Below are 27135 nucleotides of genomic sequence, written 5' to 3'. Positions count from 1 at the left end.
TCTACTAGGGTTCACATCCAAAACGTACCATTATTTAATTCTTTATTTGGTAAAAATAGAAAATACTTTGTTATTTTTTTTTTTCTTGGTGGATTTTTTACTTTTCTTTTTCCGTCACTGAACAAGTTTACTGTAAAACTAGCTCCCCTCCGGCTGAAACAAAAAAACATTCCTTTTTAATTAAGACATATTCCAGTGGATAAAGCTCCCAATCTTTAAAAAAAAAAAAAAAAAAAAAATTCTTCAAACCACAACATCCTGTGTTTCGCTGCAAATTCTTTTTATTTCTCTGACATGTCCTGTCACTCGGCATGGAAATGTTTGTGAGTCTCAAAGTGATCCATTTTGATGAATGGCAGACGGACCCGGGGCCAGCAGTCTGCACACCCGCCCTCCTCCCTCTCCCTCTCCCTCTCCCTCCCCACTACCATCAGAAGTGGATGCTTTGGAAAGGTTAATTTCACAGGACTTGCAGCTTTTTGGCAAATCCATCCCCTGCACTTTCTCTATAAACAAAATCAAATCTCACACGCCACAGAAACAATCAGGCCACTATCGTAGCAGCAACTGAGCTATTAGCACTCCCCCATACTTCTCTGAATCTGGTGTTCTTTTGGCCTTTCTACACTTGGTTTTACAGCTCCCATGCTTTTCTTATCTGGCTATTCTGCTGCTGCAGCAGAGAGAGAGAGAGCGAGAGAGAGAGAGAGAGAGAGAGAGAGAGAGAGAGAGAGAGAGAGAGAGAGAGAGAGAGAGAGAGAGAGAGAGAGAGAGCGAGAGAGAGAGAGAGAGCAAGAGAGAGAGAGAGCGAGAGAGAGAGAGAGAAATGCCAGGGAACAACAGACAGAATTGTGGCTATAAACTTCAGACTGTTTACTGCCTTGGTCTGGTCATTCACCTCCAACTGAACTCCCAAGACAGACACAAAATCACTCTCCAAGTGAAACTGCATTTGCAGGAAAAAAAAAAAAGAGAAGCGACCCCAACTTCACCCCGTCCTTCACAGGTCTTTTATAGCTCTTATAAACACCCCCACATCCATTCATCATACCAGTGCTTTTCATCTGCACAAATCAATCTACCACCTGCCCTCCCCATAACCAGTAATGCCTTATACAGCTAATAGGGTTCCTTCTCTGTCTGGAATTAAAATGGGCTTTTCTTCGTACCATTTGATGGTTTGGGATAGTGACTTAAGAACTGAAAATAAAGAGGTATTGCTATACCAGGTAGAGCATATATTATGTAAAGACTCGATATGAAAAGGCTGATCAAGCAGTATTTCTTTATGAAATCCAGAAGGGTACTATGTATAAAAAGCCTGACCCCCTTACGTGTGCACAATAGCACAGGGGACCCGTAAAAGGGATTAAAATAAATATTAAATAATACATTTAAATTCTAACGCATGATTATGAAAATCGCTGTGTGAATTAGAGCTAATATACTACAGCATAATGCATGTATTTTCCCAGATGCTTATTAATAATAATAATAATAATAATAATAATAATAATAATAATAATAATAATAAAAGTGGTAATTGGGCCATGTGGTGCTGTTATAGAGAAAGATCACTGAGGTGTCCGGCTGTGAATGTTAATAAGCACCAGGCTCTTTAGAAGGTGCCCTTCTTTCCCTGCAGCCAGTTTCTGAAGGGGATAAGCCTGACAATAAGCATTGTCTCTCACAGTCGTGTGCTATTTGCAATTTACACCTATGCAAATATTAGTATATGCTCCACGGGCTGCCACACAGAGCAGGTGCTGGTCCTGTCTGTATTGACAAGATGCTGGTGCCTGGGCAGAACCCGCCCCCCCCTCCTTCCCTTCCTCTGTAAACCCCCACGCACGCTTGCTGCCATATCGCAGGCTAGACAGATAATTGATTTCTAGTCTGAAAAGGGAGGCAGCACAGGAGGAAAAAAATGACAGTGGGGGAAACGGAGAAACCACAGAGTCAGCATCACCAGCAGGCATTGGGATTGAAAACTCCAGTCTGGGGAAGGGGATGGTCAAACCGGAATGCTGCTGCTCTGACCGGTGGCAGGAATACTTGGAAGCAGTGGCAACTGCTCATGTTTTTGCCGCAGAGTGTCTGGGACTCATTAAAATTGTACGTTTCATATATAGTAGCCTTGTGCAACTGAGGTTACACAAGGCTGCTATATACCTTTCCAAGAAAATGGATCAGATCTTTAAGAATGTATTCCTTGAAAGACTGCATGGATCATAAAAGCATTACATGTCCCTGGAACCAGGAACATTCTTGTGAAAGAGCCATAAACGCTGGGCTCTTAGGCTTCCTGTTGAGACACAGGAGCAAGAAATGTTCTGTATGGCCTGTTAATCATTATTATAAGGAGAAGATGAGAAAAACAAACAGCCGTCAGCCAGAAAAAAAAATAAAAAATGTGCGCAATTTCTGAGAAACAGCCTCCCAAGTTGCAGTTATTATTATCCCAAAGAACAAACTAACACAGGGGCTTTCAGCTGTGGCCTGGTCAACCGTTAGCAGCCCCAGAGTTCGGAGCGCTAGACTGTAGTTCTTGTTCAGTTGAAAGTTAAATAAAACGATCTTAGCGCTCTAACTTGGGGACAGCTCTGATGCAATGAGAACAATGAAAGGGTCCGGTCCTTGTTGTCACTGTAGATATGTACGGTGCGGCTCTGTGTCTGGTACAAGTGTGGGGGCGTGTGTGTAATTTAAAAAGGTGTGCCTATTTTCAGGGCAGATTTCCTATATCTGTAAAATCTCGTTTTTAATTTATTTATTTAGCTCTCAAGACTGCTCCTTAAACAAATAGGGTGTCAATCAGTCAACCTGTCATCGATGATTCTGATCTTTTCCCCACTGAAATAAAAAAAGGCATAACCCATTACAGCGTTAATTAGCACATTTATTGAGTACATGAAACTATCTGCAGTGTGCTTGTACTGCATTCCTTTAGGGAAGCTGATTGGGGCTGCTGTTGCTAGGGGATTTGTTTACTTTTTGGTGGTGGTGCAGCATTTGTCACTGGGCTTCCCTTTTCCAATTTTATGCCTCAGCCAAATTGGATTTGTGTTGGTTAAACAGGTAAACTTGGAGGGAGTGTCGGGTCGATCAGTGGTAGTGTAATTAAGCTACAGGGTGCATTAGCTTAGTGACTCGATGGGCCATTCCCCATTAGTTGAAGCACAAGGATCCTGTTTGCATTGCTAAAGAGAGTTAGCCCCTCCCAAATCCTCTTTTCCGAGGGAAAGCTGGTTAAATACTTACGTGAGGCATGTGCTGCCTGACAGCTACCAGCAGCATCTGCGGCTTGGGTAATGCTAGAAGAGATTCAGACCACACTAAGCACTGTATCTACTAGACACTGTTAAGCAAGTGGGTGGTATAGAGGGTCTAATGAGATGGACTGCTGGAAACATGATGGCACCAGATGGGGTTTGAAGCTACGTATAAGTTAGGTACAAGCCTGGCTGTCTAGAACAGCTATCATGCAAAGGACATGCGTTCATGTAGTTTTTAATGTGTTTTTAATTTTTAAAAAATTTGTTTTTATAATATCTGTAAGCTGTTCCACACTGTCACCATGGCAGGAAATGTAACTAGAACAGCTATTGAAATTGCGCAGATTTTAATCAAATGGCAATTTCTCATTTGCTTATGCTGTCTTTTTAGTTCCAGTTGCTGTCTTTATCATTAGCGTTTATCGTTGGCTCAATGCTCCTGGTTTTTCTTCCTGTTTTCATATCTGCAGCTTTCTCTGTCACTCCAAAATGCGCTCAACCATAGCTATTACTTATACCCAGCTTGTTCATTTTTAAAATGAACCCCACTCTATAATTTGCATTCTTAGTTTCCAGGGTGCATCTAGGGAAAAATACAATGCTGGTTAAAAACAATCAACCTCTCAAACCACCATGGACAGTAACGTGATATAATTGCCTTAACTGTCCTTATTTCAGATTGCTACTGTTTGGGTGTGACGGGATGTTATCCAATGATATTTTATTTGTCTTTGTGTCCCATCTGTATTCTCATTGCACTACAATCTCCCAGATTACCACCCCGCACTATCCAGCACGTGAATTTCCAATCGCTAAATAGGCTTTTTGTTTGATTTAGTCTTGCATGCAAGACCAGAACCAGTTTGCTGTACATTATGCTTCTATAGACTGTGTGGGAGTAAGAGCAGAGATCTGCTCTATTGCAGTGTGGCATTCCAGGGAGGCTGGCTCACGCCATGTAGTAACAAATCAGCGATACAGCTTTTTTATCCCCAGTATTATGAACCTTGGATTTTCACACATTTGTCCAGAACATCTCTTATGCAACATTTTTCACTTCTTTCAGAAAGCATTGCCATTTCTTCAGCACTTTGCTTTGTACTCGTACTGCGCATGCTAGCTTGGTCCTCTTTAGGATCCAAGTCGCTCTCTCATCGGTCTAATACCTCCCTCGGGGAACTTGAAACTGACAAGCAGGAATGTCCGTCACGGAAGCGCGAATGACCCTTTTCCCTTCAGACCTACTTCATCATTGCATTAGTACAGTACATAATGACAGTAAGCTAATCATAGCATGGGAAACGAATGGGCTAATCACTTCAAATTGATTATCAATCCCGCCCGAGTTGAGAAGCAGTTCACTGCATTGATCCAGACTAGGCATTAGTCTTGTGGTAGTCATATAATGTGGGCCACACACAGTAGACACACTCTCAGAGTGCAGTTAGTAGTGCGGAAGATACCTTTGGCTAGATCTGGAATCCCCAGGTACCAGCTCGTCATAGTAACACTGGTTAGTCTGAAGAGGGTGCTCTGGGGCTGACTCCTTTCTTGTCCAGTGGGCAGGGTAAAATGTACAACACAGACAATTGCCATGGGAACCAGACACAGCTGCTTAGCCCCAGAGCTCCTGCTGTACAGGAGACTAATGCAGACAGCAGCACCTTGTGCGTACAAACTCAGCATGCAAAGAGAAGTGCAGGGAAGTGCCTTCATAGTCCAGCAAGGAACAGAGCGATGAGGAATAAATCTCTGAATCCAGGTCATTCAACACCCCCTACCTGTATATAAATAATGCAGTAGTGAGTTATATATTTGTTTTGTCTGTATAGCTATTTTGAAAACAGGTTCAAATGGATTAGATTCAGTAGTGTGGACTGCAATTTCAGTGGGGTACGTTTGCTGTTTAAATCCACGACTGCATTTTGTTCACAGTTAAACGTGCGACAGTACACTGCTGTAGTTAGTAATCTGCTTTTACTGCATTTGTTTTGAGGTTAATATAAAAGCTTGTATGTTATCAAGTAACCTGGTAACCATTTCCAATGTTGCAGACTGTCACCTGTCTTCCAGCTGATAAAAGTCCAATGGTTTTGCATTAAATTTCCTTTGTTTGGGTGAGGCTTGTCATTTTCGCTTTCCAGGTGGTTTGCAAATGAGCCCTGGTGTTTCCATCCCTTAAAACAAATGCTTCCCTTTGTAGAGCTGCCCTTGTGTCCATGCACAAACATGCAAAACAGCACCCGACCCTCCAGCCCTAATTCTGCCTCATTTCCATGCTATTTGACTGTCTGAAGGGATTAAAAAAAAAAGGCTGGATGTTACAGTTTAAAAATAATGAAAGACTTTTACAATTGAATTTCTTGTCTCTTCCCCCATGCTTGACCTCTTGAGCTGTGTTAGGATAGCAATGCAGTGTTATCAACGGGCTGTGTGCTAAATGCTAAGAGAGGTAGAACGATGCTGTATAGGAAAGGTTAGCTATCGGTAGGGTTTAGCTGCAATCTTGTGCCTATGATAGGAAAGGGGTCTATCTAAATGTAATAGGCAATGCAGCCAGGCACTAACTACGGTATATTGTTGCGCAGTAGTAATGATCCTTAATGTGCTTGCTAAAATTTGTACAGTTTTCCACAAAATACAGCTGACCTCTGATGCGCATCACATTTAATCGTGTGGAAAAGTAAACAGGTTCTTGGATTTAGAGACTCTGGATATTTTTTATCAGTCTATTTCCATGGCATCTGGCTGTGCCGGGTCTCAGTGGTAAATCGGGGATACGCGAGGATGTATGAAATGGCTTAATCGTCTGTCAGCACCTGTCTTATCCTGCAACGGAGAGAAGCAGCAAACTCCCATGCTTTTTTTTTTTTTTTTTTTAATCAACTCTGATAAGCCTCTCCCCCCTGGGAAAGGCTGCCAGCCAGCCCTATGGAGTTACGTCTGGAAAACCCAGCCGTTGATCAGACCCTTCATCTCATGAAACCCAAAGGCTCTTAGGCTAAGCACTTGGCCTTTCTGATGATACACTGATGGTTGTACAGTGAACTTGGAAATGAAATGACGCAGTATCTACAAGAAGTTTTTTTTTTCCCCCATTATTGCCAAAATGATATGTTACTTGGAATCTGCAGTACAGAAGGTTTTGCAAGTTTTTTTTTTTTCTATGCATGCCTTCTTGCAGTCTTTTTAACCATAGCTTACACTTGACACCTCTAAAGCAAAACCCTCTCGGTAGATTTCAAGACAGGAGGACTAACTATACATTTGGAGATTGCATCACATATTGGAAAAAGCAAATCAAGGGGGTTACAGCAGTTTCACTCTGAGCTGTTAATCTTTTTTTTTTTTTGCCAGTTTCAAAGAGAGGCAGACAGTGCCTGGGAGTTCTATTTTTTGTCAGGCTGTTTATAGACCTCTATTTCAGTCATTTCTCAAGAGCCCGAGAAATTCAACTCGGATGGCTATTGAGCTAATTATAAAACCCTAGGTCATTTTCACGACTCCCAGCGTGGCAGAAACACTGTGCCAGGCTTTTTCCAAATGTGACCTAGCTGTGGTCATTGGCACCTTTGCCTGGTTGAATTAGCAGTGCCCACCTCAGGCGTTTTCAAGTCAGATTCTTGCTAGGTCAAACACTGACAGCTGGTCTGCGCCAAGGTGTGGGAACTCATTTCCTTACCAATAGTCAAAGCCGGATTTAAATGAAGGCTTTTAAGAGACCAAAGAGAAGCACAAGAGGCCAGTGCTGCTATGCAGCGTTTGTTTAAGCTTTCTTTTTTACAATATTTGAAGAAGTCGTAATGTACGACATGCATGTCATTTTTCATTGCATGAGCAAGTTTCCCGATTTAAGAAAAAAAATCCTTCTAGTATCTAAAAAAGTAAGATAAAAAAAGAATCAAAAAAATAAATACATGTACCTGTCGCAAGGAGAACCCCAAAACAGTATCTTTTAAGAACTGCCCGTCCTACAAGATAAAGCAGACCTGCATTTCAGCTTGGTTTCCCACTGACAGTGGAAAGTAGACAAAGAAGTGGGTGAAGACTTTGCAGAAACAAACTACAGGTTATAGCTTTGAACTGCAGAGAATGGGTCTCGCTGCTCCCTCGCCAGCATGCTGCCCTCCAGCAGCAGAGCTGTCACTTGAAATTCTTGACTGAATCAGTCACTGCTGTCACGGCTGTTCTTTTAGAGTGCTTGTTAAACCAGTAGGACCTTATGCTGCTTTACTGGGGCAATTTTTGTACATAAACTAGAAGTAGCTCTAAAATCACCCGCAAGCATTTCTTTCTTTCTTTCTTTCTTTCTTTCTTTCTTTCTTTCTTTCTTTCTTTCTTTTTCTTTTGTCCTTTCTTTCTTTCTTTCTTTCTTTCTTTCTTTCGTATCAAAAATGATTTGAAGTCTTACCGAGAATCAGAACCAACAGTGTGTTGTTTTTCCTAAACCGTTCTGTGTGTGTGTGTGTGTGAGAATGATGCTGATGGGGAGAAAGGAGATCTCGTCTCCAATGTTAGCGCTATCTCAGCAAACCTGAAAAGATCAATCTCACTGATGAAGTGTTTTTTTTTTAAATGTGGGAGGAAGACAGCTGAGCTAACGCACGCTGCAGAAGATGCAGTAATAAACCCAAATCCAGCCCTCACTCTTACTCAGACGCAGACACACGCATCTCCAAATCACACACAGATAGCTAATAACAACTTCTAAAATGGATATCTGGCAAGGAGACAGGATTCCAGCGTCTGCACTGCAGACAATAATAATTACTCAAAATACTAATTAGTCTTCGTCTTTACTTCCGCTTTGCATGCGCTGTATCTGTTTGCTGGATGTTGGCTGTAGGTGAGTTTTCTGCCTTTATGTTTTCATGCACAATGAATGCATCCATTACATGCGTACAGAATTTGCATTTTCCTTCCTTTTTAGGCCAAGTGGTGTTTATCCTGTTAACTTACGGTGCGAATATGTATGAAGGTAATTGGTCCTTAAAGCCACTTAGAGAACTGAATGGCAATGATCACGACTTCTTTTAGAGCAATTATTGCTTACAGGAATTTGACATTGTCACTAGGGCTGTGGTAGTGCCATTGAGGTTAGTATACAGCCTTTCAAAGGGATTTCTGGGGTTTAATTAGCTGACCATTATATTGGACAGCGTTTGGGTAAAACACACTGCACGTGAGGAAAGAGGCTGGTTGATTTTCAGGTTTGCGTGATTGTGGGTCTGCTCCCCCCCCTTCTCTCTATTTCTCTCCCTGTGTAAGAATTGTGTCTGCTGCATAAGGCAAACGAGGTTCATTGGGAACACAGAGAAAGAGGCTTTTGAAATGCTAAGACTACTCTAATTGGTTGTCTGTCTTCATCCAGCGAGCCGTGGCTTGGGTGAAGTTGGGGGGGGGGGGCTTTAGAAGTAATAACGTTTCCTTGAAGAAGCTGAGATTGGCGTGGGTTTCCTTAGCCAAGGCTAATCCTTAAGTGGGGAAGCTGTTACTTGACGGAACTCAAGTCTGGCCAGTTACAGAGCATGTCTTCTGCTCTACTTTGCAATCAATAGCTCATATGCATTGCAGTATTCATGGGCGTATTTATAAATATGCATGTGCTGTGATACGCAATATATAAAGGGTATCGTTTCAAAACAGGTGTATTCTGCAGACATCTTACCTTGCCTAAATTAATTTAAAAGAAAAAATCTTATAAAACGATGTTCTAGATATTTTGCAAAGGAGCGGGCCATGCATATGAATTCACATTGCATTTTTAATGCAGAGCGCTCTTACTGTCAACACATGTGTAGGTTGTTTAAAATCGGACGGCAATGAAAGCCGGGGGTGAAATGATGTCTGGTCCATCTGGTAGCTGTCTGCCTGCATCGTTGAGCCCTGCCATGCGAACAACACAGCTACTGCGTCTTTCAAGGCCAAGCAAGCAGCCATTGGAGGCTTGCTTTTAGAGCTTTGATGAGATTTGTTGTGCTGGGATATGTCTTGTCTCCTCAGCTTAGCCTGATGGCTTAGTTTTTTCTTTTCGTTGCCGTGCCTGTATTACTGACACATGTCTGCACATGTGCTTAGTGGCCTAATAAGGCTGTCTGGGCTGCCTGCTGGTGGTCCACTAGCCAGTAAAAAAAAAAAATAGGGCATTGCACGTCTGTGTCTGCCAGTTACTGGTGATCTCAGCTGGCAAGATGCTACCCTTCTGGGTGTATTTATTGATTTCTTTTTTTTTTTTTATTCAATCAGTTTTTTTTTTTTTCAATGCAGTATATTCGTATTGCAATGGGAAATCATCCTCTGAAGTCATGCTTCATTGAATTGCAGTACACGCCTTAGAAAGATACCAGGCCCTTATTTAACATTTCAGAGTGACTCAAGTATCACAAGGAAACTGACAGTTTGGATATCCAGATCCAGCCTGTCAGTATATTTTAAACCCTGTTTTGTGCACCTCATTGCAAAAATAAGAAAGTATCATTTCATTTTTGTTTTTGGAACACATATGTCCCTTGTACCTTAAAAGGTTAACCATGACCGTACAGGAAATAGATGTATGTTACGAGATTATATTAGGCATGGATTTTATAAACAGTGGGGATAAATAATTTAAGATGCACTGTGTCCCAAGTGCACATATCCTGCAGTTTATTGTAGAAACATGCACTTTAAAAAAAAAAAAAGTGGTAAATAATAGAAACATTCCCAGCCTCCTTTCTTCCCAAGCTTTACAGGGGTGTAAACAAGGGCATTTTTGCCATTGCCTCTTTAAATGTTTTTAGGAAGGGGTTTTCAAACAGGGGGCCCCCTTTTCATTGGGAGCCCCTCTTCTTAACATTTCTGCTTTGAACTGGATTCTGATACCAAGCCTGCTGAGTTTAAGTGCGGAGAGTGAAATTCTCGCTGATTTACAAAATACAGAGAAATAATAAAAAAGGAGACACTGCAACTGCACTGTCTCCTTGAGCCAACTAGTAAAATTGACCCTCAGCTTTGTAGATGCTTTCTGATCAATATTCTGTCCATTAGTGAGAGAACAGGCATTAGAGCCTCTTTCAAAACATTTGAAATGAAATTCAGCTGCTTTTAGATATCCGTTAAAACGAGGGCGGAATAGCCTTTAAACAGGGTTTTTCTCCTGGGAGCACAGACCGTCACAGTGGTTCAGGTAATGACAGATAGCACTTCCTCATTTACAGTCAAAGCCTAATGTCACGGCCAGGGTTAGGTGACACTGGAGGCATTCTGCCGTCACAGGATGCAACAACGCCACCTAGTACACGTCATATTTAATCTGCCTCGAACACAAATTCTGTGTTACGTTAAGAGTCACAACATTTCTAAGAGAATTCAACACTGTTGGTTAACAGGGAAAAGCCCGGCAGTTCGTTTACCGTATCAAAATAGTTTATGGTTTTCTCTTTGCTGAATAACGCTGCTATTACAGCAGTTCTTTGTTCTTCACGTATCTGCTACAATACCATTTTGATTCAGCCAAAAATTAGAAGCAAACTAGTGATTCGTTCGTGTTTTGCTAAGTTTGCCTGCCAGTGCTGTATGGTTTTACAAATCTGGGGAGGTCTTCAGAATCCCAGGACATGCGATGTTTGGAGGTCCACTTCGGCTAAGTAAAGATTTGAAAGGGCGTTGTTTGGTTTTGTTGTTTCGAGGGAGAGTGGAAAGTACAGCTATGGCTGCAAGGCAGCTCTCCCTCTCTCTCTCTCTCTCTCTCTCTCTCTCTCTCTCTCTCTCTCTCTCTCTCTCTCTCCTCTCTCTCTCTCTCTCTCTCTCTCTCTCTCTCTCTCTCTCTCTCTCTCTCTATGTCTCTCCCTCTCTCTTGCTCCCTCTCTCTCTCCCTGTGATCTGACTGCTCCAGCAGCCTCCCCTCCTCCTCTTGTATCAGCACCGGATTTGCAGGGTTCCCACACACAAACTTGCCAAAGTAAACTCACAGAGAGGAAATGAGGCCCTTTCTTTCAGCTCCATCCCTCAGACCTGGTTCAGACCGGTACTTTCCAGTATTGCGAGGGGTGGTGGTGTAGGGGGGTTGGGGGTTGTGGTGATTAGGCTACTGGAACTGCTCCTTCTTTATTTATATCCCACCCCCATCCCCATCCCAGTGCCATGTAAAGGCCTCTCTGTCTTGGGCAGCTTTCCCATGCTGGGGTTGCAGTTTCAGCAGGGATGGGTAAAGCAGACGTCTTGTGTTATTCTGTCTTTAATTATTGAACGGTTCAGTCCACACACCCTGTTATCATGATGTACCATTTTAATGGTGGCGGTGCCAAAAAATATTGATTTTACAAAGGCCATGTATGTAATGTACACTTTTTGCAATGATGTGCACGAAACAGGGTTTCAAATGTACTGACAGTTTGGGTATGGTCAGATGTTGGGGACGGGGGACAGGGGACGGGACATACACACACACACACACATGCACACCTGTGCTCCGCAGCGTCTGTGGCGCTTCTTGTTTTCGGGTTTCTAGAAGTCCCGAGCCCAGCTGTAGAGCTCAGCTTCACTTTGATGTGGCTCTGAGCAAGGACCACGTCAGTGTTTCTTTCAGCTGAGATCATAGTCTCATTTAGCTGGCTGGGCCCTTGTTGTGGTGTCTGGGAGTGGCTCCAGTTGGAGGCTGTTATGTCTGGTACTCGGACTCTTCCTGGAACTGAAAACCTCAGGCTAGGAACAACGCTAGACAGACCATTTTGGGAAACCAAATGTGGTGTCAGTAATAAGAGACTCATCTAGCAAATTGATTCCTAGAATCCTTGTTCCTGGAAGGTGAGTGGGTTTAGGGGTGGGCAGGTAAATCAGGTTAAGGTTTACGAAGAAGACCAAGCCTGCTTTTAACCCCACTCAAAATGTAGATCCTGTTTACTTAATTCACTAATCAGTATTCACAGTTCTAAAAAAAGACACTGAAAGAAACTTAATGAAGCGAGCAAGATTCGAAAAAAAGTCAACCCTAAGGCAACTTTAATGTGGCAATGTTTTAAATAATTTCCAGTGATAAAAAACAAGACAACCATTAAATAGTTTTAAATATTGGCATATATTATTAAAAAAAAGAATAATAATAACATTTGTGAAGAATTTAGAACTTATTAGGGCTACTCTAGTGTACAGAATAATGATAAAAACTAGTTTGCATGCATCACATCCTTGCAGCATGCAGATAATATGCAAAAATGCATAGCATTCACTTTGTAACATGCAAGCTGCAGACGGAAGGGGAAATCTTATCCACATACTGTAGATGTGACCAAGGATGTGAAGGGAAAAAAAAGGATCTAAATTAAGGATTGTTTTAATTTGCTTGTGGGCCAGGTGATTCGTTAAGTTGACACATTAAGAATCAAGACCCTTGTGGTAAAAGGAATTTATTCAGTGTTGGTGCTTAGATGTATTTATTGCCAGCTATCTTAATAAGCTAGCACTGTACCTGCAAAACTAATGCTTGTTTCCAGAGCTATGTGTGCCTCTGATCTCATGCTGGCTGCCTCAGACAGTTCGAAATGCCTGTTTTGCCTAGCAGGATCAGATCCAGACACAGTGTACTAATGCACGCTGTTCTCATTTTGTCTGGTGCATAGTTTTCTGTCCTCTGCAGGCTAGTTGTCGAGGTTAGGGATTCGAGCGATGCAAATTAAAAAGAGCTTACGCAGCAACAGCAGGCGTGATTAAAATAGATGCAATGGTAGAGTATTAATGCTCTTTTATTTTTACCGAGCCTTGGGATCTGAAAATGTATATGAAAGGTAAACCCCCGTGTTTGTTTGAAGAGTTTAACTGCAGTGAAGAGTGGTTAGGAAGAAAAGGCATGCAGGTATGTAAGCTTGTCTGTGTGTTTTAGGATGTGAACGACCAGGAGTTGTGATGCAGATAATTAATCTTCTAGGAGTACGAGCTGCTATTCTCTGTTCTGCCCTCCAAAATAATTGGTGTAAAAGTCACCTTTATTAGAGTCGGCATCTGACTGCAGTGCAGCCTTCAATCCATTAGCACAATACTCCAATAGTCGTACTGCTTTCATTGGAAAAAACACCAAACTCCCTCAAATGTATTAGTAATCTTGGTTGCCATACCGACAGAATGTTCCAGTATTTATTTATTTATTTTTTTATCTCTTCTTGGCTCCCTCTACTCTTGTGCTCAAATTGGATGTCGTAACACCCTGAACCTTGTTCCCAAAGTTCCCGATTTACCCAATGTTACCTCAGTGCATAAACAAAGGTTGAGGCTCTGCAGCGATTATGAACACTTATCCCCGACACATTTAAAACCACTCTGCAGCGTGCGTTTCTTGGAAGGTAATCTCACAGATTTCGGAAGGGAGTTAAAGATAGTTAAGACTTCGTTATCATAATTTCGGTTTCAAAAACAACAACAATTAATTGCAATTAGCTGCCCCACCCTCTACATCCAGCCCACATTAAGCAAACCATTTTACAGAGCCTGAGAACAATGAAAGGAATAAGACACGTGCACTGGTTAGTTTTAAAGAGCTTATGCTGCTATTTAAGTATTTTTCTAATGAAAAAGCAAAGTTTCTTTATACTTTAAGCCGTGTCTGACACCTGCTCATCCGGGGCAGTCAGTCTTTGAGGTTTGCTGAAGCGACAGCAGACAGGGGCGCTCTGGGTTTCTGTGGTTAGCGCTCAGTGAGAAACCCTGTTGCCATAATTTCCACCCAAGAGCTGCATCGAGCTGTGTTACAGGAAGGCCCACCCTTCCGTTTAAATGCCCCAGCCGCAGAGCTCGGAAGAGGCCACTTGCAGGTCATGGGAGGGGTGGAGGGAGCTGAACCACTCGAGACTGCATGAATTGAAATCTAAAGCCTGCCTTGCTTGCAATCCGTGCCTGTTTCTGTTGAAATATACTACAGGAAAGTTGCCGTGTTAATAAGCAGGGATTGGAGTGTTTAGTTTACCAAAGAATATTATTTGCACTTTGGAAAGATCGCAACCTTTAAGACCATTTGACATTATCTCTATCACTTTACCCTCAAATACATTGGTGTGTTTTTTTTTTTTTTTTTTTTGGTTTTTGTTTGGACAGTAAATCTTATAATCTGGGTTGAAGGAAGCTCTGACACTAAGCCATCTAAGTGGGAGTTTAGCTTTCTTTGCTAAAAGATCTTCGTGACTGACCTCAGAGAGGCGCTTGAGCGAGGGTGAGAGAAAGGGCGGAGACTCAGAGAGAGTCAGAGCGAGGAGTACAGAACATGCAGGTCCTTTAAACATTGATTCTCTGCCAAGTGCCATAAAAAAAAGGCAGCAAGTGTTTCTCTGTGGGTCAGTGCACCTGCTCTGCGGCTGTCAGTTCTCCTCAGTGCTACAGTAATAACCTGGCTGTGAGGACTCTCTGCTCAGGGCTCTGCTGGAACACTGGCTTTCATTACCAGACACGGGCACACGGGCACACGACACACGTCCTTAAACTGAAGAACAATGAGGGGACTCTGCAAGGGGTTTCAATAACTTCACTGCATAACGTGAAGTGGCACTCTGCATAGCCCCTGCCTCTATTTGCATGACAATCAAATTATGCAATCACTGCAATTCAAACGGTCAACATGGATATTTTGGTGGCGATTTGCATTGTTTATATGCATGTTTTGGTTTGATTAGGTGTGCGGGGTGAGGTTAGGGGGCTCTGTTCTCTACATATACTTTCATGCCAGGAATTTTTTGGAAAAGAACAGGGTTCAACAAGTCGAGGCATGTCTTTCTCCACGCCTAACCCAAAGAAAGCCTTATCTCAGACGCTCCGCCCAAGCAATATAAAACAATCCTGGTGTGCTGATAAAGATGGAATGAGGAGTAAGTTCAATAAAATCAAAGTGTCTTTCTGTTTAATACTATAGCAAAACATTTGTTATCCTAAGATTTCGTTTTATTACGATACTCTCATAATGCTCTTCTGACTGATGACCGTTAATTGCCCTCCAGATATTTAGACCTGCCATTACTCCAACTTGAAAGTGATGCTTCTTGCTTTTTTGCCGGGCTTGTTGGCCCCATGGAGTCTCCCTGGCTCCTGTCCAGAGTTTAGCCTCATTTCCACATTGCCAGTCTGAATATGTTACAACTTGACGCAGGCATGCAGTATTACCTCAGCCAATGAGCTGTGTCCCTTTTATCGGCTGGGTAACATGTATTGCGATTTCTCAATTCGAGTTAAGACAGCAGATCTGTTTTCTGCAGTAAAATCACAATGAAACAAGCTAGATTTCGATGAACTTTACTATTCAGCTGTAGCTCAGGGATCGATTCCACTACCTCTCAATCCGAGATTACTGCAGGATTAACGTCGGCAAACATGCCCTTAAAAAAAACCTTAATGTATACAAGCTAAAGTACAAGACAGTGACCATCATAAAACCGTATCCCTTTAAATATGCAAAAGCCTACAACTCACTTCAGAGACCCCCTGCTGTTTGTTATTACACTTGACCCCCTATGAGTTCAAGTCCTATTATAGTAGCATGTGATTTAGGTCCCAAAATGGTTGTCCCCGCTCACAGTCTGAACAAAATGCACAGCTAGCAGACAGGAGGAGGTGGCGGTTGAGAGCAAACTGGCATTGCACCAGCCCGTCACCACCTGTTGTGCTTCTTCTGCCTGCCCTAGCCCCAGAGCGGACAGGCTGGGGATGTCAGCAGGAGTTTGCCAAATACCTTCCCGCTGCAGTCACCACCGCTGTGCCAGAGAGAGGGAGGAGGGATGGGGTGTGGAGGGGGGTTATTAACTGTATAAAAGTAGGTTTGCTCTAATGAAATCTGTCTGCACACTTTATTTTTTACCCAGTACTTTGACTGGAGATTTACTGGAAACATCAGTTTCTTAATCGTTGTATTAAACATATCAGCAGTTATTGTGCAGTTTGCACTGGCAACTCGCTCGACGAGTACAGCAGCAGTGGCATTTCTTCTGCAGCTATTGGAATTCAGAAGGGACCCCCTGACTAAAATAGCGTGGAAGGGTTGCATGTGAATGTGTTATGGCGCGCAAACACGAGTTACGATTCATAGTTCATGCCAGTTTAAAAATAAAAGGATGCAACTGTTAAGACCCATATAGACTCCCCAGTGTGCTTTCATTTTGAACTTTAATTTGAGCTGGGATGATCACAATTTGCATTGTCTCTATTTTGAGCGATATGAAAAAAAGGTTGCAAGCAAAGAAAGTTTTGCATGTGTATTAACAACAATAAGCCATTGCATCTTTGTTTGTTTTTTTTGTCCTGGTGTAGATTAATTTTTGTTTTTTTTGTTTTTGTTTGAGGTATATTTAGAACCTGGTATTTTGCATAAATACTTAGAAACCTTTTTACACTGCTAGCTTTCAATTCATGATAGCACACAACCAAGCTGTACCCTTCTCTCAAATTGTTCCCAGCCTGCATTACACTGATGTTTCAGCTTTTTCTAGTACAGAGAAACAAAGCTGCATTCTGTCGCTGTATCCATTATCCAGTGCAGCTGTTGGGACTGAAGTCATCCACGCAGCAACTACAGTACACTGCATGCAACAAAATCCCCCTCTGTCTTCATAAAATGTCTTTGCACCACTAAATCACATTAAACAACAAAGACAATAAGCAAGGCAGGCAGGTCAGTCTTCCCTTGCTTGTTCCGTCCTCCCTCTCGTCTCAGAAGCTGCTGAAAGGTAATGCACAGTGCTTTATACAACGTGTCTTCTACACTGATGCTATCTGCAAGGCCAAATACAGCTGCAGCTATTAAAGCTGGCTGCTGTGTTAAAATCAAAAGACACAAAACCTTGTTAATAAGCGTGGCTGCAAGGCCTTGACTTTCATTGTCATCATTAAGAGATTTTTTCTTTCTGTTGCTGGTATTTGAAAGCCTGTCCTGAGCTGGGCAGTCTTGTTTCTAGTGTGCTGTCCTGCTTTCATCTACTTTAAACAAAGTGGAACGGTGGCAAATTGGGTCTCAATCTGCAAAACTGGTGTGGTTTAGCCGGTCACAAACCCAGGTGCTTATAACACTGAAACGGCTTTGGAATCGTGTTAGAGGAAAAACTTCAACTTGCTTGTCTGTCTTTTTTGAAAGGCCATGCTTAAATTTGTCAGTAAAATGAATGGTTCCTGTCAGGGTCGGATCTGTTAACTGCATCTGTCAGTCCTGGAGACTGTGTGGTAATGGCTCCGGCTCCTGTCTCCGTGTCAGGATTGTAAATCGAGGCCGCGGCTGTAATTCTGGAGACTCATGGAGCTGGGAACAGGGAGCTGTAAGGGTTAATGCCCCTGAACGGTATGCTATCGAGGAGCAAATCAGTAAATAGATGCTATTTAAATACCTGTCTCTGCATTTTAATTAGCTTTATATCTATACAGCTTCTATTCCAGTGATAATGGAAAGACTGCTGTGGGTTCATATTTAAGTGATATTACCAGGTTGGCAACTTTGCAGCATAGAAAGCTTTGAAATAAAGGGTTTAGTGTTGTTAGCAATGGATTGTCTTTGAAAGCAGATATGCAATTCAGGGAGAATTTTGGGGTGTTTTTAAGTAACAAGAAAATATTTTGTTTTTGTTTTTTGTTGTTCTTCAGACCTCAGATCCGATCCCAGCAAAGAAGTCTAAACATGAAGATCCTTTCTCCCAGTCTACAACAACAGACAAGGAGAAGCAACCTGATTGGCTACGGTCTCTCGCCTCCTCAGCCAATAAGGTGCAGTGATGGAATGGCACATTTTTCTCTTTAGTTTTGTTACTGTGGATTAACCAGTCCAGCATATCTTGGCAGATGTGCTCTTGTCTTCGGGCAGAAAGATGCAGACTAGAACTATGTTGTTTGCTATTCTTTACACGGAGCATTTTTCAAAGGATTCAGTTGGTGTCAATGGCTGTATTTCAGCCTTGGCAAGGTGTTGACAGATTCTCCTGACTCCCAAGAGTATAGTAGCCTCTGTGTATTGCAGTTAGTGGCTGCGTTCTTCAGATGAGATGTAAACCCATTACCTTATCTGTCTGGAGACTGATAACAGATGCAGTACTTGTGGGAAAGGAGCCTGTTTTAGGAACAAGCTTGTGCAAGAACAGTACGTATCCTCCAAATTTTGTGACACACAGGTTTCTGAATGTGCAGTTCTGCAGAAACTCCAAATAACTTACAGGAAAGTTTAGGAAAACAACTTGTGGATGAAACAATAAACCTGTTTCATTGAAATATTTTCATTTTTTGTTTTAACTGAATACATGCAGAACACATTGCTGTCTTTACCAATAGTTTAACCCCTTAAGGTACACAAGGAAGTGAGCGCATGTTGTTCAAACGTTTTCTTCTTAAATTTGAGAGTGATTCAAGTATCACAAGGAGGAAACTGACAATTTGGATGACCAGATCCAATCTGTCAGTGTATTTTAAACCCTGTTTCGTGCACCTCGTTGCAAAAATAAGGAAGTTAGCATAATTTTTATTTGTGGGACACATATGTACCTAAAAGGGTTAATCATGAACAAATTTCAATAAGGGATTTCAGCTAATCTTTTCCTTCTCTGTTTTTCTTAGCAGGCCATCGGCTGTATCCACCCTCGGCAGCGGCCCTCAGCTTTCCGACCCTGGTCTCCTGCAGTTTCAGCCAGTGAGAAAGAGACCGCTACACATCTACCAGCTGCGGTTCGAGACAGGTATGTGGGACAGCTAAAGCTTCAATAGCAAAACGCTGCCCTTTTAAAAGTTCACAGCGGCACACCATGGTGTAGTAAATGCCCAGATAAATATAATGGTAAAATCTGTGGCAAAATTCGTAAGCACGGCAACCTGCAAAAATTCTGTGTCATTTAGTATTTTAAACCTATAGAAGGGTGGTTCTGATTTACTAAGGTTTTTCGCTTTTACAAATAACACTAGTCAGTGTTTTATTTATTTATTTTTTTTTTTTTTTAATATTCTGGGTTTCATTTCTGCTTTTGAAGTATTTGATAAAGCTAGTCAACACACCATATGTATTTGTTAAGTAAAATAAGGGACCAGAAACTGCTACAGTACATGACCTCGCATTTTCATTCAAGTGTTTTGACTAAGAGCAATGTAGGCTGTGCTGGCTTTCAAACTGAGTAGTGTTGATGGTACTCATGTCTGTAGAGTCAGCCCGCACAGGGAGTGATGTGCACTCTGTCAGCCTCATTTTTACATTTCTGACATTACTTTGCATAAAATAACCCCCCCCCCCCCCCCCCCACACACATGCTGTAGGTGTCTGAGTCTGCAGGGTACAGACATCCACATATTGCATGCTTGTGGCACTACTCATAGCCTTCATCGCCCACACGTCACTGCGCTGTCAAGGAAGGGTGTGGATAGGTTAAACAGAAAGGGATTCATTAACTAATATAAGATACATCAAAAAGGCTTTAAATAAGAAAACTTTCTTGGCATGTCAGCGCAGCTGTGTCTCACATTAGCAGAGCAAACCTTTCTATACGCCATAATGTGCCAGCCAGTGAGTTTTAGTTTTAGTTATGTATTGTGGTTATTAAATGAGGCTTACAAATGACACAGAATGTGCCCTGCACAGAGAAATCAAACAAGGCTTATTCCAGGGGAGGCCATAGTCGACCCTTCCATCCAGTCCTCTTCTAAATTATTAGATATATAATTTTCTGAAATAATTAAATATATCATTTTACTTGTTAGACCTGGAGTGAAATGGCCCTCCAGTACCGTGACTGGACACCCCCTGGCTTTCACAATGGTAGCTAGGTTTTGTTTAGTTTTTAACATCCAGTTTCATACGTGTCTTCCTCTGTTTTTGCCACAGCTTATACAACTACAAAAGCTTAGAAAACTCTGTGGCTCCCAATGTGGCCCTGACGCCCTTGCCCCATCAGAAGGTGGAACAGCATTCCCCGTCCACGCTGAGCGCCTCCCGGGGCAACAGCAGCGAGGCCCCAAGCGACGCCGGCTGCAGCAGGCCACGCAAACGTCAGCTCACCGGCGAACCCCAGCCCGCCTCGGAGCTCCCCAGCACAGCCGTCTCCGCCAGCACTGCCCCCCAGGAGGACAAAGACTCGGAGGGCGAGATCGAGGTGGAGAGCCGAGAAGAGTGTAAGTGACCCTCGGGTCTGCGTGGTCCCTTAGGGGACGGAAACGGTTATCTACTCACTAACTAACTGCAAGGGACGCTAAGAAAGTTTATCAGCAGTTTATCAGCAGTGAAACTAATTCAGCTGCAAAGCATGCATAATTAACAGCTGGGACTTGCTCTCTTGTTGCCCTGCAGTGACACATACTGTTTGTTCCTTTTTCCAGTCGCATCGTCCCTGTCCTCCCTCTCCTCCCCTTCCTTCACCTCCTCGAGTTCATCAGCCAAGGACCTGAGCTCACCGGGGACCCACGCTCCGCTGTTGGTGGGGGGTATCATTGACGGGCCCACCGTCCTCGGTGAGGTGCCCTGCGCAGGGCTGGAGACTGAGCTGGAGTCCCTGAGGCAGGCCCTGGACAGTGGGCTCGACTCCAAAGAGGCCAAGGAGAAGTTCCTGCATGAGATCGTCAAGATGAGGGTGAAGCAGGAGGAGAAGCTGGGATCAGCCCTGCAGGCCAAACGCAGCCTTCAGCAGGTGAGGCCACACAGTATTTGCAAAGATAAACAGCCCTGCCTCTGCTTAGTGTTAAAACATTCTGAGGCTGCAGCACAGCGAGGTCAAGTGACTCGCCCCCAGGGGCGCACAATCAGTGGCTGAGAATGTCCATGGCTGTAATCACAAGACTGAACAGGAACAGTGGCAAACCAGAAAGACTGGTCTACAGCAAGCTTAAAATGAGCAATCTCCTGCAGTTTTAGAAACCTTATTATAAAGACACAGCAGGAGTGAGCAGCTCACTTCACAGTGCTCATCTTACCAGAAGAGCCGTGTGCCAGTAAAGCAGCAGAATGCATTATTGTTAAGCTAAGCACTGACAGGAGCGTAACCCCGGTAAGCTGACAGAAACGTTTGTGCTGTGAAAGGATTTCCCATGAGCAGGCCAAGGGTGTTACCGCAGAGAAACAAACTGTTAGCCGGTAGGTTTCAGGAGGGAAGGAAGCCCGGCTTCTGGTCTCAACTTTCGGAAAATATCTTAACCCCTTTGAGTCCGGATCCTAAGAGCACCACTACTGCGATAGTTAGCTGTGCTTGGATTGCCAGTTTAAAAAAACTCACTGAACAAGTTAGGGCACAATCCTTTATGGCTGCATGTTAAGTTCTGGCTCTAGGTTAAATTGATTACCATGGTGCAGTGTGCCTTTGGTGTCTGGAGAGATGGTAAATGTAACTTGGTACAAGAATAGCTACCGTGACCAAAGTTTTACACCAATTAAAGGTGTGATGAGAGAGGTGCTCTGAAGCAGCAGGGTCCTATTGATGAAAAAATAACCAGTTTTTTTTTTTTTTTTCAATTAACATTTGGGGTGATGCTTTCAAAAACAAGTGCTTGCTCATGATGAATTGAGGCTAGGTTTTAATATGAACGGTGGGGAGGGGGTGTCAGAATCCATTCAAGCAATAACGGTGCATGTAATTGCATTTGAGGGGCTTGTTATTAAGTGTTCACTCCGTATCTCCCCCCCCCAACAGGAATTGGAGTTTCTGAGGGTGGCGAAAAAGGAAAAGCTGAGAGAAGCGACAGAGGCCAAGCGCAACCTGAGGAAAGAGATTGAGCGCCTGCGCGCGGAGAACGAGAAGAAGATCAAGGAGGCGAACGAGTCGCGGATACGACTGAAGAGGGAGCTGGAGCAGGCCAGGCAGCTGCGAGTGTGCGACAAGGGCTGCGAAGCAGGGAGGCTGAGGGTCAAATACTCTGCACAGGTATGGCGGCTAATGCCTTACGCACTGCAAGATAGCTGCTCCACGGGCTGTGTGTTAATCTTCAAAAACAGATTATTTACTACAACGTGGATCCACGCTATTTAAATTGTATTTTAGCAAGGAGAGAAGTCACCAACAGGATTGAGTAAAAGGCCCTTTAAGATAAAAACAAACACAAATGTAATGTTCTACCATTGTAAGTATGTTGTTCTATTTTTAAGCACAGCAAGCAGAGTCCATAGCAACTGGTTTAGCAACACAAATCATATGTACCCTTCTGAATCTGTAGCTTTGCAACATCAGAACTGAAGAGATGCAGGATGAGATGCATCTTCTGGTACTGTCAGCAGATGCATGATTATTTCTATATTATTAAGGATATACTGCTGCTTTCAAGGAAAAAAAAATCAGATATACATTTCTTTGCATTGTATTTGATCAACAGAATATACAGACTGGAAAAAAAATAATGATGTGAAATTCAAACACAGCTAAAAAAAAGGGTGGGCAATTATATATATATATATTTTTTTCGGTCCGAGTTTTGCAAGAAGTGGGAGTAGCCCTGAAAGTACTGATGAGAGATAACACAAGCTCAGAAAGGAAACAGGAAGTGAGGTTGACTTCCCCTAGAGCATCATGGGAAGTCTCACCGATAAGAGGAATCCAGACTAAACAAAAACCCCACAGTGGGAACCGCATACCGGGAGTGGCTATTTCTTAACCTCTCTCGCAGGCGACAGACAGCAAGTGCTGCTTCAGCTAACTCACTAGGCGCCTTCTTCCGATAGAAGAAAACCTCAAAAACAACGCCCAAATGACTTGTTTTTTTCGAAATTCTCCTGTTTATATGTCAGTACATTTTGGAAACAGGCTAACAGCATGCTATTAGGAGTTTAAAAAAGGAAGCGCCTGGTATAAAGCACACTCCTCTCCCACAAGTATTGAAAAGGTTTGGCCGTTACTGTTGATTGTGAAAAAACAACACTCCCTGTCTTAGCACGACAAAAGATATTTCAGTATAAGTTAATTCATGAAACCTATTTAAGTCTTGATAGTCATCCCCAGCAAAGCTCCCATTGTGTTCCAACCAATGGCACTCACAAGGCCAGGACACGGCTTTTCAGTCAGAGTGACAGTCCTGGGGCTCTACTTTGAAGCCATTCGTGTCTGAATAGGAACATATATAAAAAAAAAAAACACACTATAATATTACAAAAAAAGGGGTAAAACTTTTCTTTCCCTGAATTTCTTGGTGTTGTATCTCACTGGTCCATGCTATCTCATTCTTCTGTCAGCCCACCCCTGCGCCTGTCAATTAGTCACCCACCCCTCCACCATATCCCCACGCACATGGTTCCACCCGCTCATTGTCAACCTTTCGCCTGGCGTCTCATTCACACGCACACCCTCAATGTAGAGCCTCCTTACTGTCATGCTGCCCACAGGTTCTCATGCGCTCACACACAGATGCACACAGTCCCCACCTGTTCACTCTCTTGTCTGTTGGAGAGACAAAGAGTCCTTAACAGAGAAACACTTTAAATGGAAAGCCATTTCAAATCCCAGTCGGGGGGGCGGGACTGACTCAGTAGAGATTTGAGGCTTACTACTGTACTGTTTGAGGACTTTGGGGCTGGCTGAAGCAGTGCCTGGCTGTCTGGCGGGTAAAAGGATAAAGCATATGTAATGTATAGACATTTTAAATGACTGCATTGGTATCCATTTTTGATGCTGGGGAGCCCTTGTTGTCACGCGATTCCAAACGACAAACACAATGACCTAGCAAGATCATTGCAAATTGAAGGATGTGAACAACAGGCCTAGATAAAGCTATCCCCTTAAAACAGCTAAGATACACATTACCAGACCTCCCAGGAAGACCAGTTTTCAGTTCATTTTTTGCCCCGTTCGGAAACAGTGAAATTGTCCCGGTTTTGCTATTGTATCCAGTTTCTTTTTAAACGTTAAAACTGCATCATTGTGCTCAGCAAGTTAAAGTGATTTATCAGGTTGTGTTAGGGCCATTCAAAAATAAAATTAACAGTCTTGTTTAATCATTCTGATTATGTGTACATCACATGTTTAAATGGTAACAGCTGATCTAGTTTTTTTAGCGTTTTAATAGGATCATACTAGAAATAAAGCAAAGAGTTGTTGTTATCTTCAATATCTTCGTGCAAAGACGTTAAGGTGTGTTTTCCGTTTTGATTTTTGTTCAGATCGAAGACCTGCAGGTGAAGCTGCAGCACGCAGAGGCGGACCGGGAGCAGCTGCGAGCGGACTTGCTGCTCGAGCGAGAGGCGCGGGAGCACTTGGAAAAAGTCGTCAAGGAGCTGCAGGAGCAGCTGTGGCCCAAGTCAGGCAGCACCAGCATGGCAGCGAAGGACTGAAAACTAAGAGCGAGAGAGAAACCCAGACAGAGATTTATATTATCTATATGCGTATACAGATAGACAGACGCTTGCGTGTCTGCGCGCACGAAGTGGTGCAAACAAAACACACAAATAAAATATAATAATAATAGAGACTTTGTATATTTACCTGGAGGAAATGTGTTACTTACTAACATAAGCACTGAAAAGCGCCTCTAATTAAAAAAAAAAGAATAAAATAAAGAGATGAATTTAAAATAGCACAAGCAGTTTATTGTGCCTAACTATTTTCCACTGAAAACCACATTTTGGATACAGACTTTTCTACAACTAAAAGAAGTACATAAACGAAATGAAATCACCCCGGACCACCTTTGCAAGTGCAGCAGCTCCGTCAGAAAGCAAACAAAGACAACAAAATTGAAATGTCAAGGTGCCCTCAACTCTGTTTCTGTTTGTTTATGGGTTTTTTTTGTACAATTTTCTCTTTTATTTCAAACATCTACAATGATTTTGTAATAAGCTATTTAAGAGACTGTCTATATTAGAGACTTCCTCTCTGACTAATATATATATATATATATATATATATATATATATATATATATATATATATATATATATATATATAATGTGTTAATGGAACCTATAGCAAGTCAAAAAACAAAGAACAGGAGACTTGACAAGTGACAAGAATGACGGACTCCCAATTGATGCAACAGAAGCCATCATTAAACCTTAAACAGCCCGGGGGGGTGGGGATTATGTGTTTTTAATATTATTACTTAAAGAACAAAAGTTTGCTTTTTTTTTTTTTGCAAGAAATGATGGAGAGCCCAGAGTATGGGAGGAGAAGGCCTTTGATTTGACTGACCTTATTCTCGTTTTGGAATTGCAGAAATACCACGACACAAGTATCGCTATTTTGAAAACGTTTAAGTTAAACTGAGGTGATCATGGGCACCTTTTGAAGAGCACTTCGGTTGTGTTTCAAACTCTTTGGGACTCGTTCCAAAATATTTTGTTCAAGGAGCGATTTCTTTTGTCAGCTTATCTTTATCAATGCTGTTATGAGCATGACTACATTTAATATTTTACCTTTGAATACTAAAATAAATTATTAAATTGCTGCTGTTATGAGTTACCATGGCCATTTTCCTTTTCAATACAATCATTGGAAGCTTACACCTTTAGTGAGAACCACAATGTCGCTGGTTTTTTTTTTTTTTTTATTAGTATAATTTTTTTTTTTTTATATATAATGAATCGCACTTTGTCAAAATACTGTATTCTGCATTGCATTCCCGCTTACTGTTTATGCCTTTCGTTTTAAGAAAATGTACTTTCTAAAAAAAAAAAAAAAAAAAAAAAAAAACCTCTTTTTACACCCATTCATGTGTTTCGTTTATGTAAAGTACATGCTTGAAGGCTAAAATATTGTAAATAAAAAAAAAAGCAAAACAAAACAAACAAAAAAAATCATAAAATGTCTGTCACTTAATCCCAAAGGACATACAAAAACGTGGGCTGCATTCTGAATTTAGTAGAAATCGCAATTTTCTTCTTTGCAAAATGATCCTGGTAGAATTTCTTTAAAAGGCATGACATCTTTGGAGGGGTGGGGGGTGATATGGAACGACTGATTCTCTTAAAAGTGTGGTAGTTACAGGTGTTTACAGGTGAGGTGTTTGTCTCCTACAGTGAAAGTACGCGATGCTGCACATATAAACACGAAGCATTAAAGAGAAGATCTTTAGGTTACACGTGGATAGATGCATTAATTCGAAGGTGAAATGACGCTTGCTGATTGGTTTAAGTTCAATCTAAAATGCTCCTCGAGCAGAATGGGTACAAAGATCCGAGTATCAGTTGTGTTTATGCAGTTCTTTTTAATTGGGGATACTTTTCTTGCTTATCTCTGTTTCTGTTTTGTTTTTTTAATAGCAAACTGTTATTTTCATATGCATGAGATTTAAAAAAATCTGCCATTCGTATGTTCATTAGTGGGCATTAATAATGTACATGTAAAGTTTTTTTTTTTTTTTTTTTTATCGTGTTATGCAATATACAGCAAACTTGTATTTTTTAAAATTTGTATTCAAGTGATTTTTTTTTTTTTAAAGGAAACTAAATCTAATTTTCTTTCCAGACGAATCATTTCTAATTGTTACTACCAATATACATTCAAATACTTTATTGGGAACACCTCAAGTGCCTGAATCAAGGCATGAAGGGTTACTGACCAGGTTCAAACGTGTGATTACAATAAACCTACCTTGTCCTGTACAGTAAATGCCTTCTCTGCAGTGGCTGATTTTCAAAGTTCAATATTTCCTGTGTTCCTCTGTGCAGGCTGTCTGATCTCAGCAAACACAGACACTACACCCTGTTCCAAGCAAAGGGTGTAACTTTATTAGCTAGCTGAAGATAGCTATTTTTATCACCAGGCTTCTTTTAAAAGTGAGAGAGGGTAATTCCCCCTTAAACGGCCTCTGATTTCAGCTTGCTCTCTCTTACATGCCAGAACTAAATCCAGCATCCAGTTTTGAAATTTATTTTTTCCCTAATAATGAATAGGGAAAATATAATAATACAGTCATATAATGACACCCATAGTAAGCCATGTGTTTTATTTATTTGTTGTTGACGTTTGTCTTGGGTGCACCTGTA

General features: G+C 42.0%; 1 protein-coding gene across 2 annotated transcripts in view; it reads left to right on the top strand.

The window, feature by feature from the left end:
- Positions 1–24508, top strand: part of skia (v-ski avian sarcoma viral oncogene homolog a) — a 66615-nt gene extending 42107 nt beyond the window's left edge. Inside the window, exons 2-7 of one of the 2 annotated variants that reach the window (XM_041273648.1) lie at positions 17853–17972; positions 18816–18931; positions 20065–20351; positions 20556–20863; positions 21860–22090; positions 24313–24508. In XM_041273648.1, coding sequence (XP_041129582.1) covers positions 17853–17972; positions 18816–18931; positions 20065–20351; positions 20556–20863; positions 21860–22090; positions 24313–24483 — 1233 coding nt within the window. In that variant the 3' untranslated portion in view covers positions 24484–24508. Of the gene's footprint in view, positions 1–17852; positions 17973–18812; positions 18932–20064; positions 20352–20555; positions 20864–21859; positions 22091–24312 lie in introns of both variants that reach the window. The other variant, XM_041273647.1, reaches the window with a different exon arrangement.
- The last annotated feature ends 2627 nt before the right edge of the window (positions 24509–27135 follow it).

Source organism: Polyodon spathula, chromosome 16, assembly GCF_017654505.1.
Source record: "Polyodon spathula isolate WHYD16114869_AA chromosome 16, ASM1765450v1, whole genome shotgun sequence".
In the NCBI taxonomy this organism is placed as follows: domain Eukaryota; kingdom Metazoa; phylum Chordata; class Actinopteri; order Acipenseriformes; family Polyodontidae; genus Polyodon; species Polyodon spathula.
The sequence above is the reverse complement of the archived record's forward strand: the minus strand, read 5'-3'. Positions and strand labels throughout refer to the sequence as shown.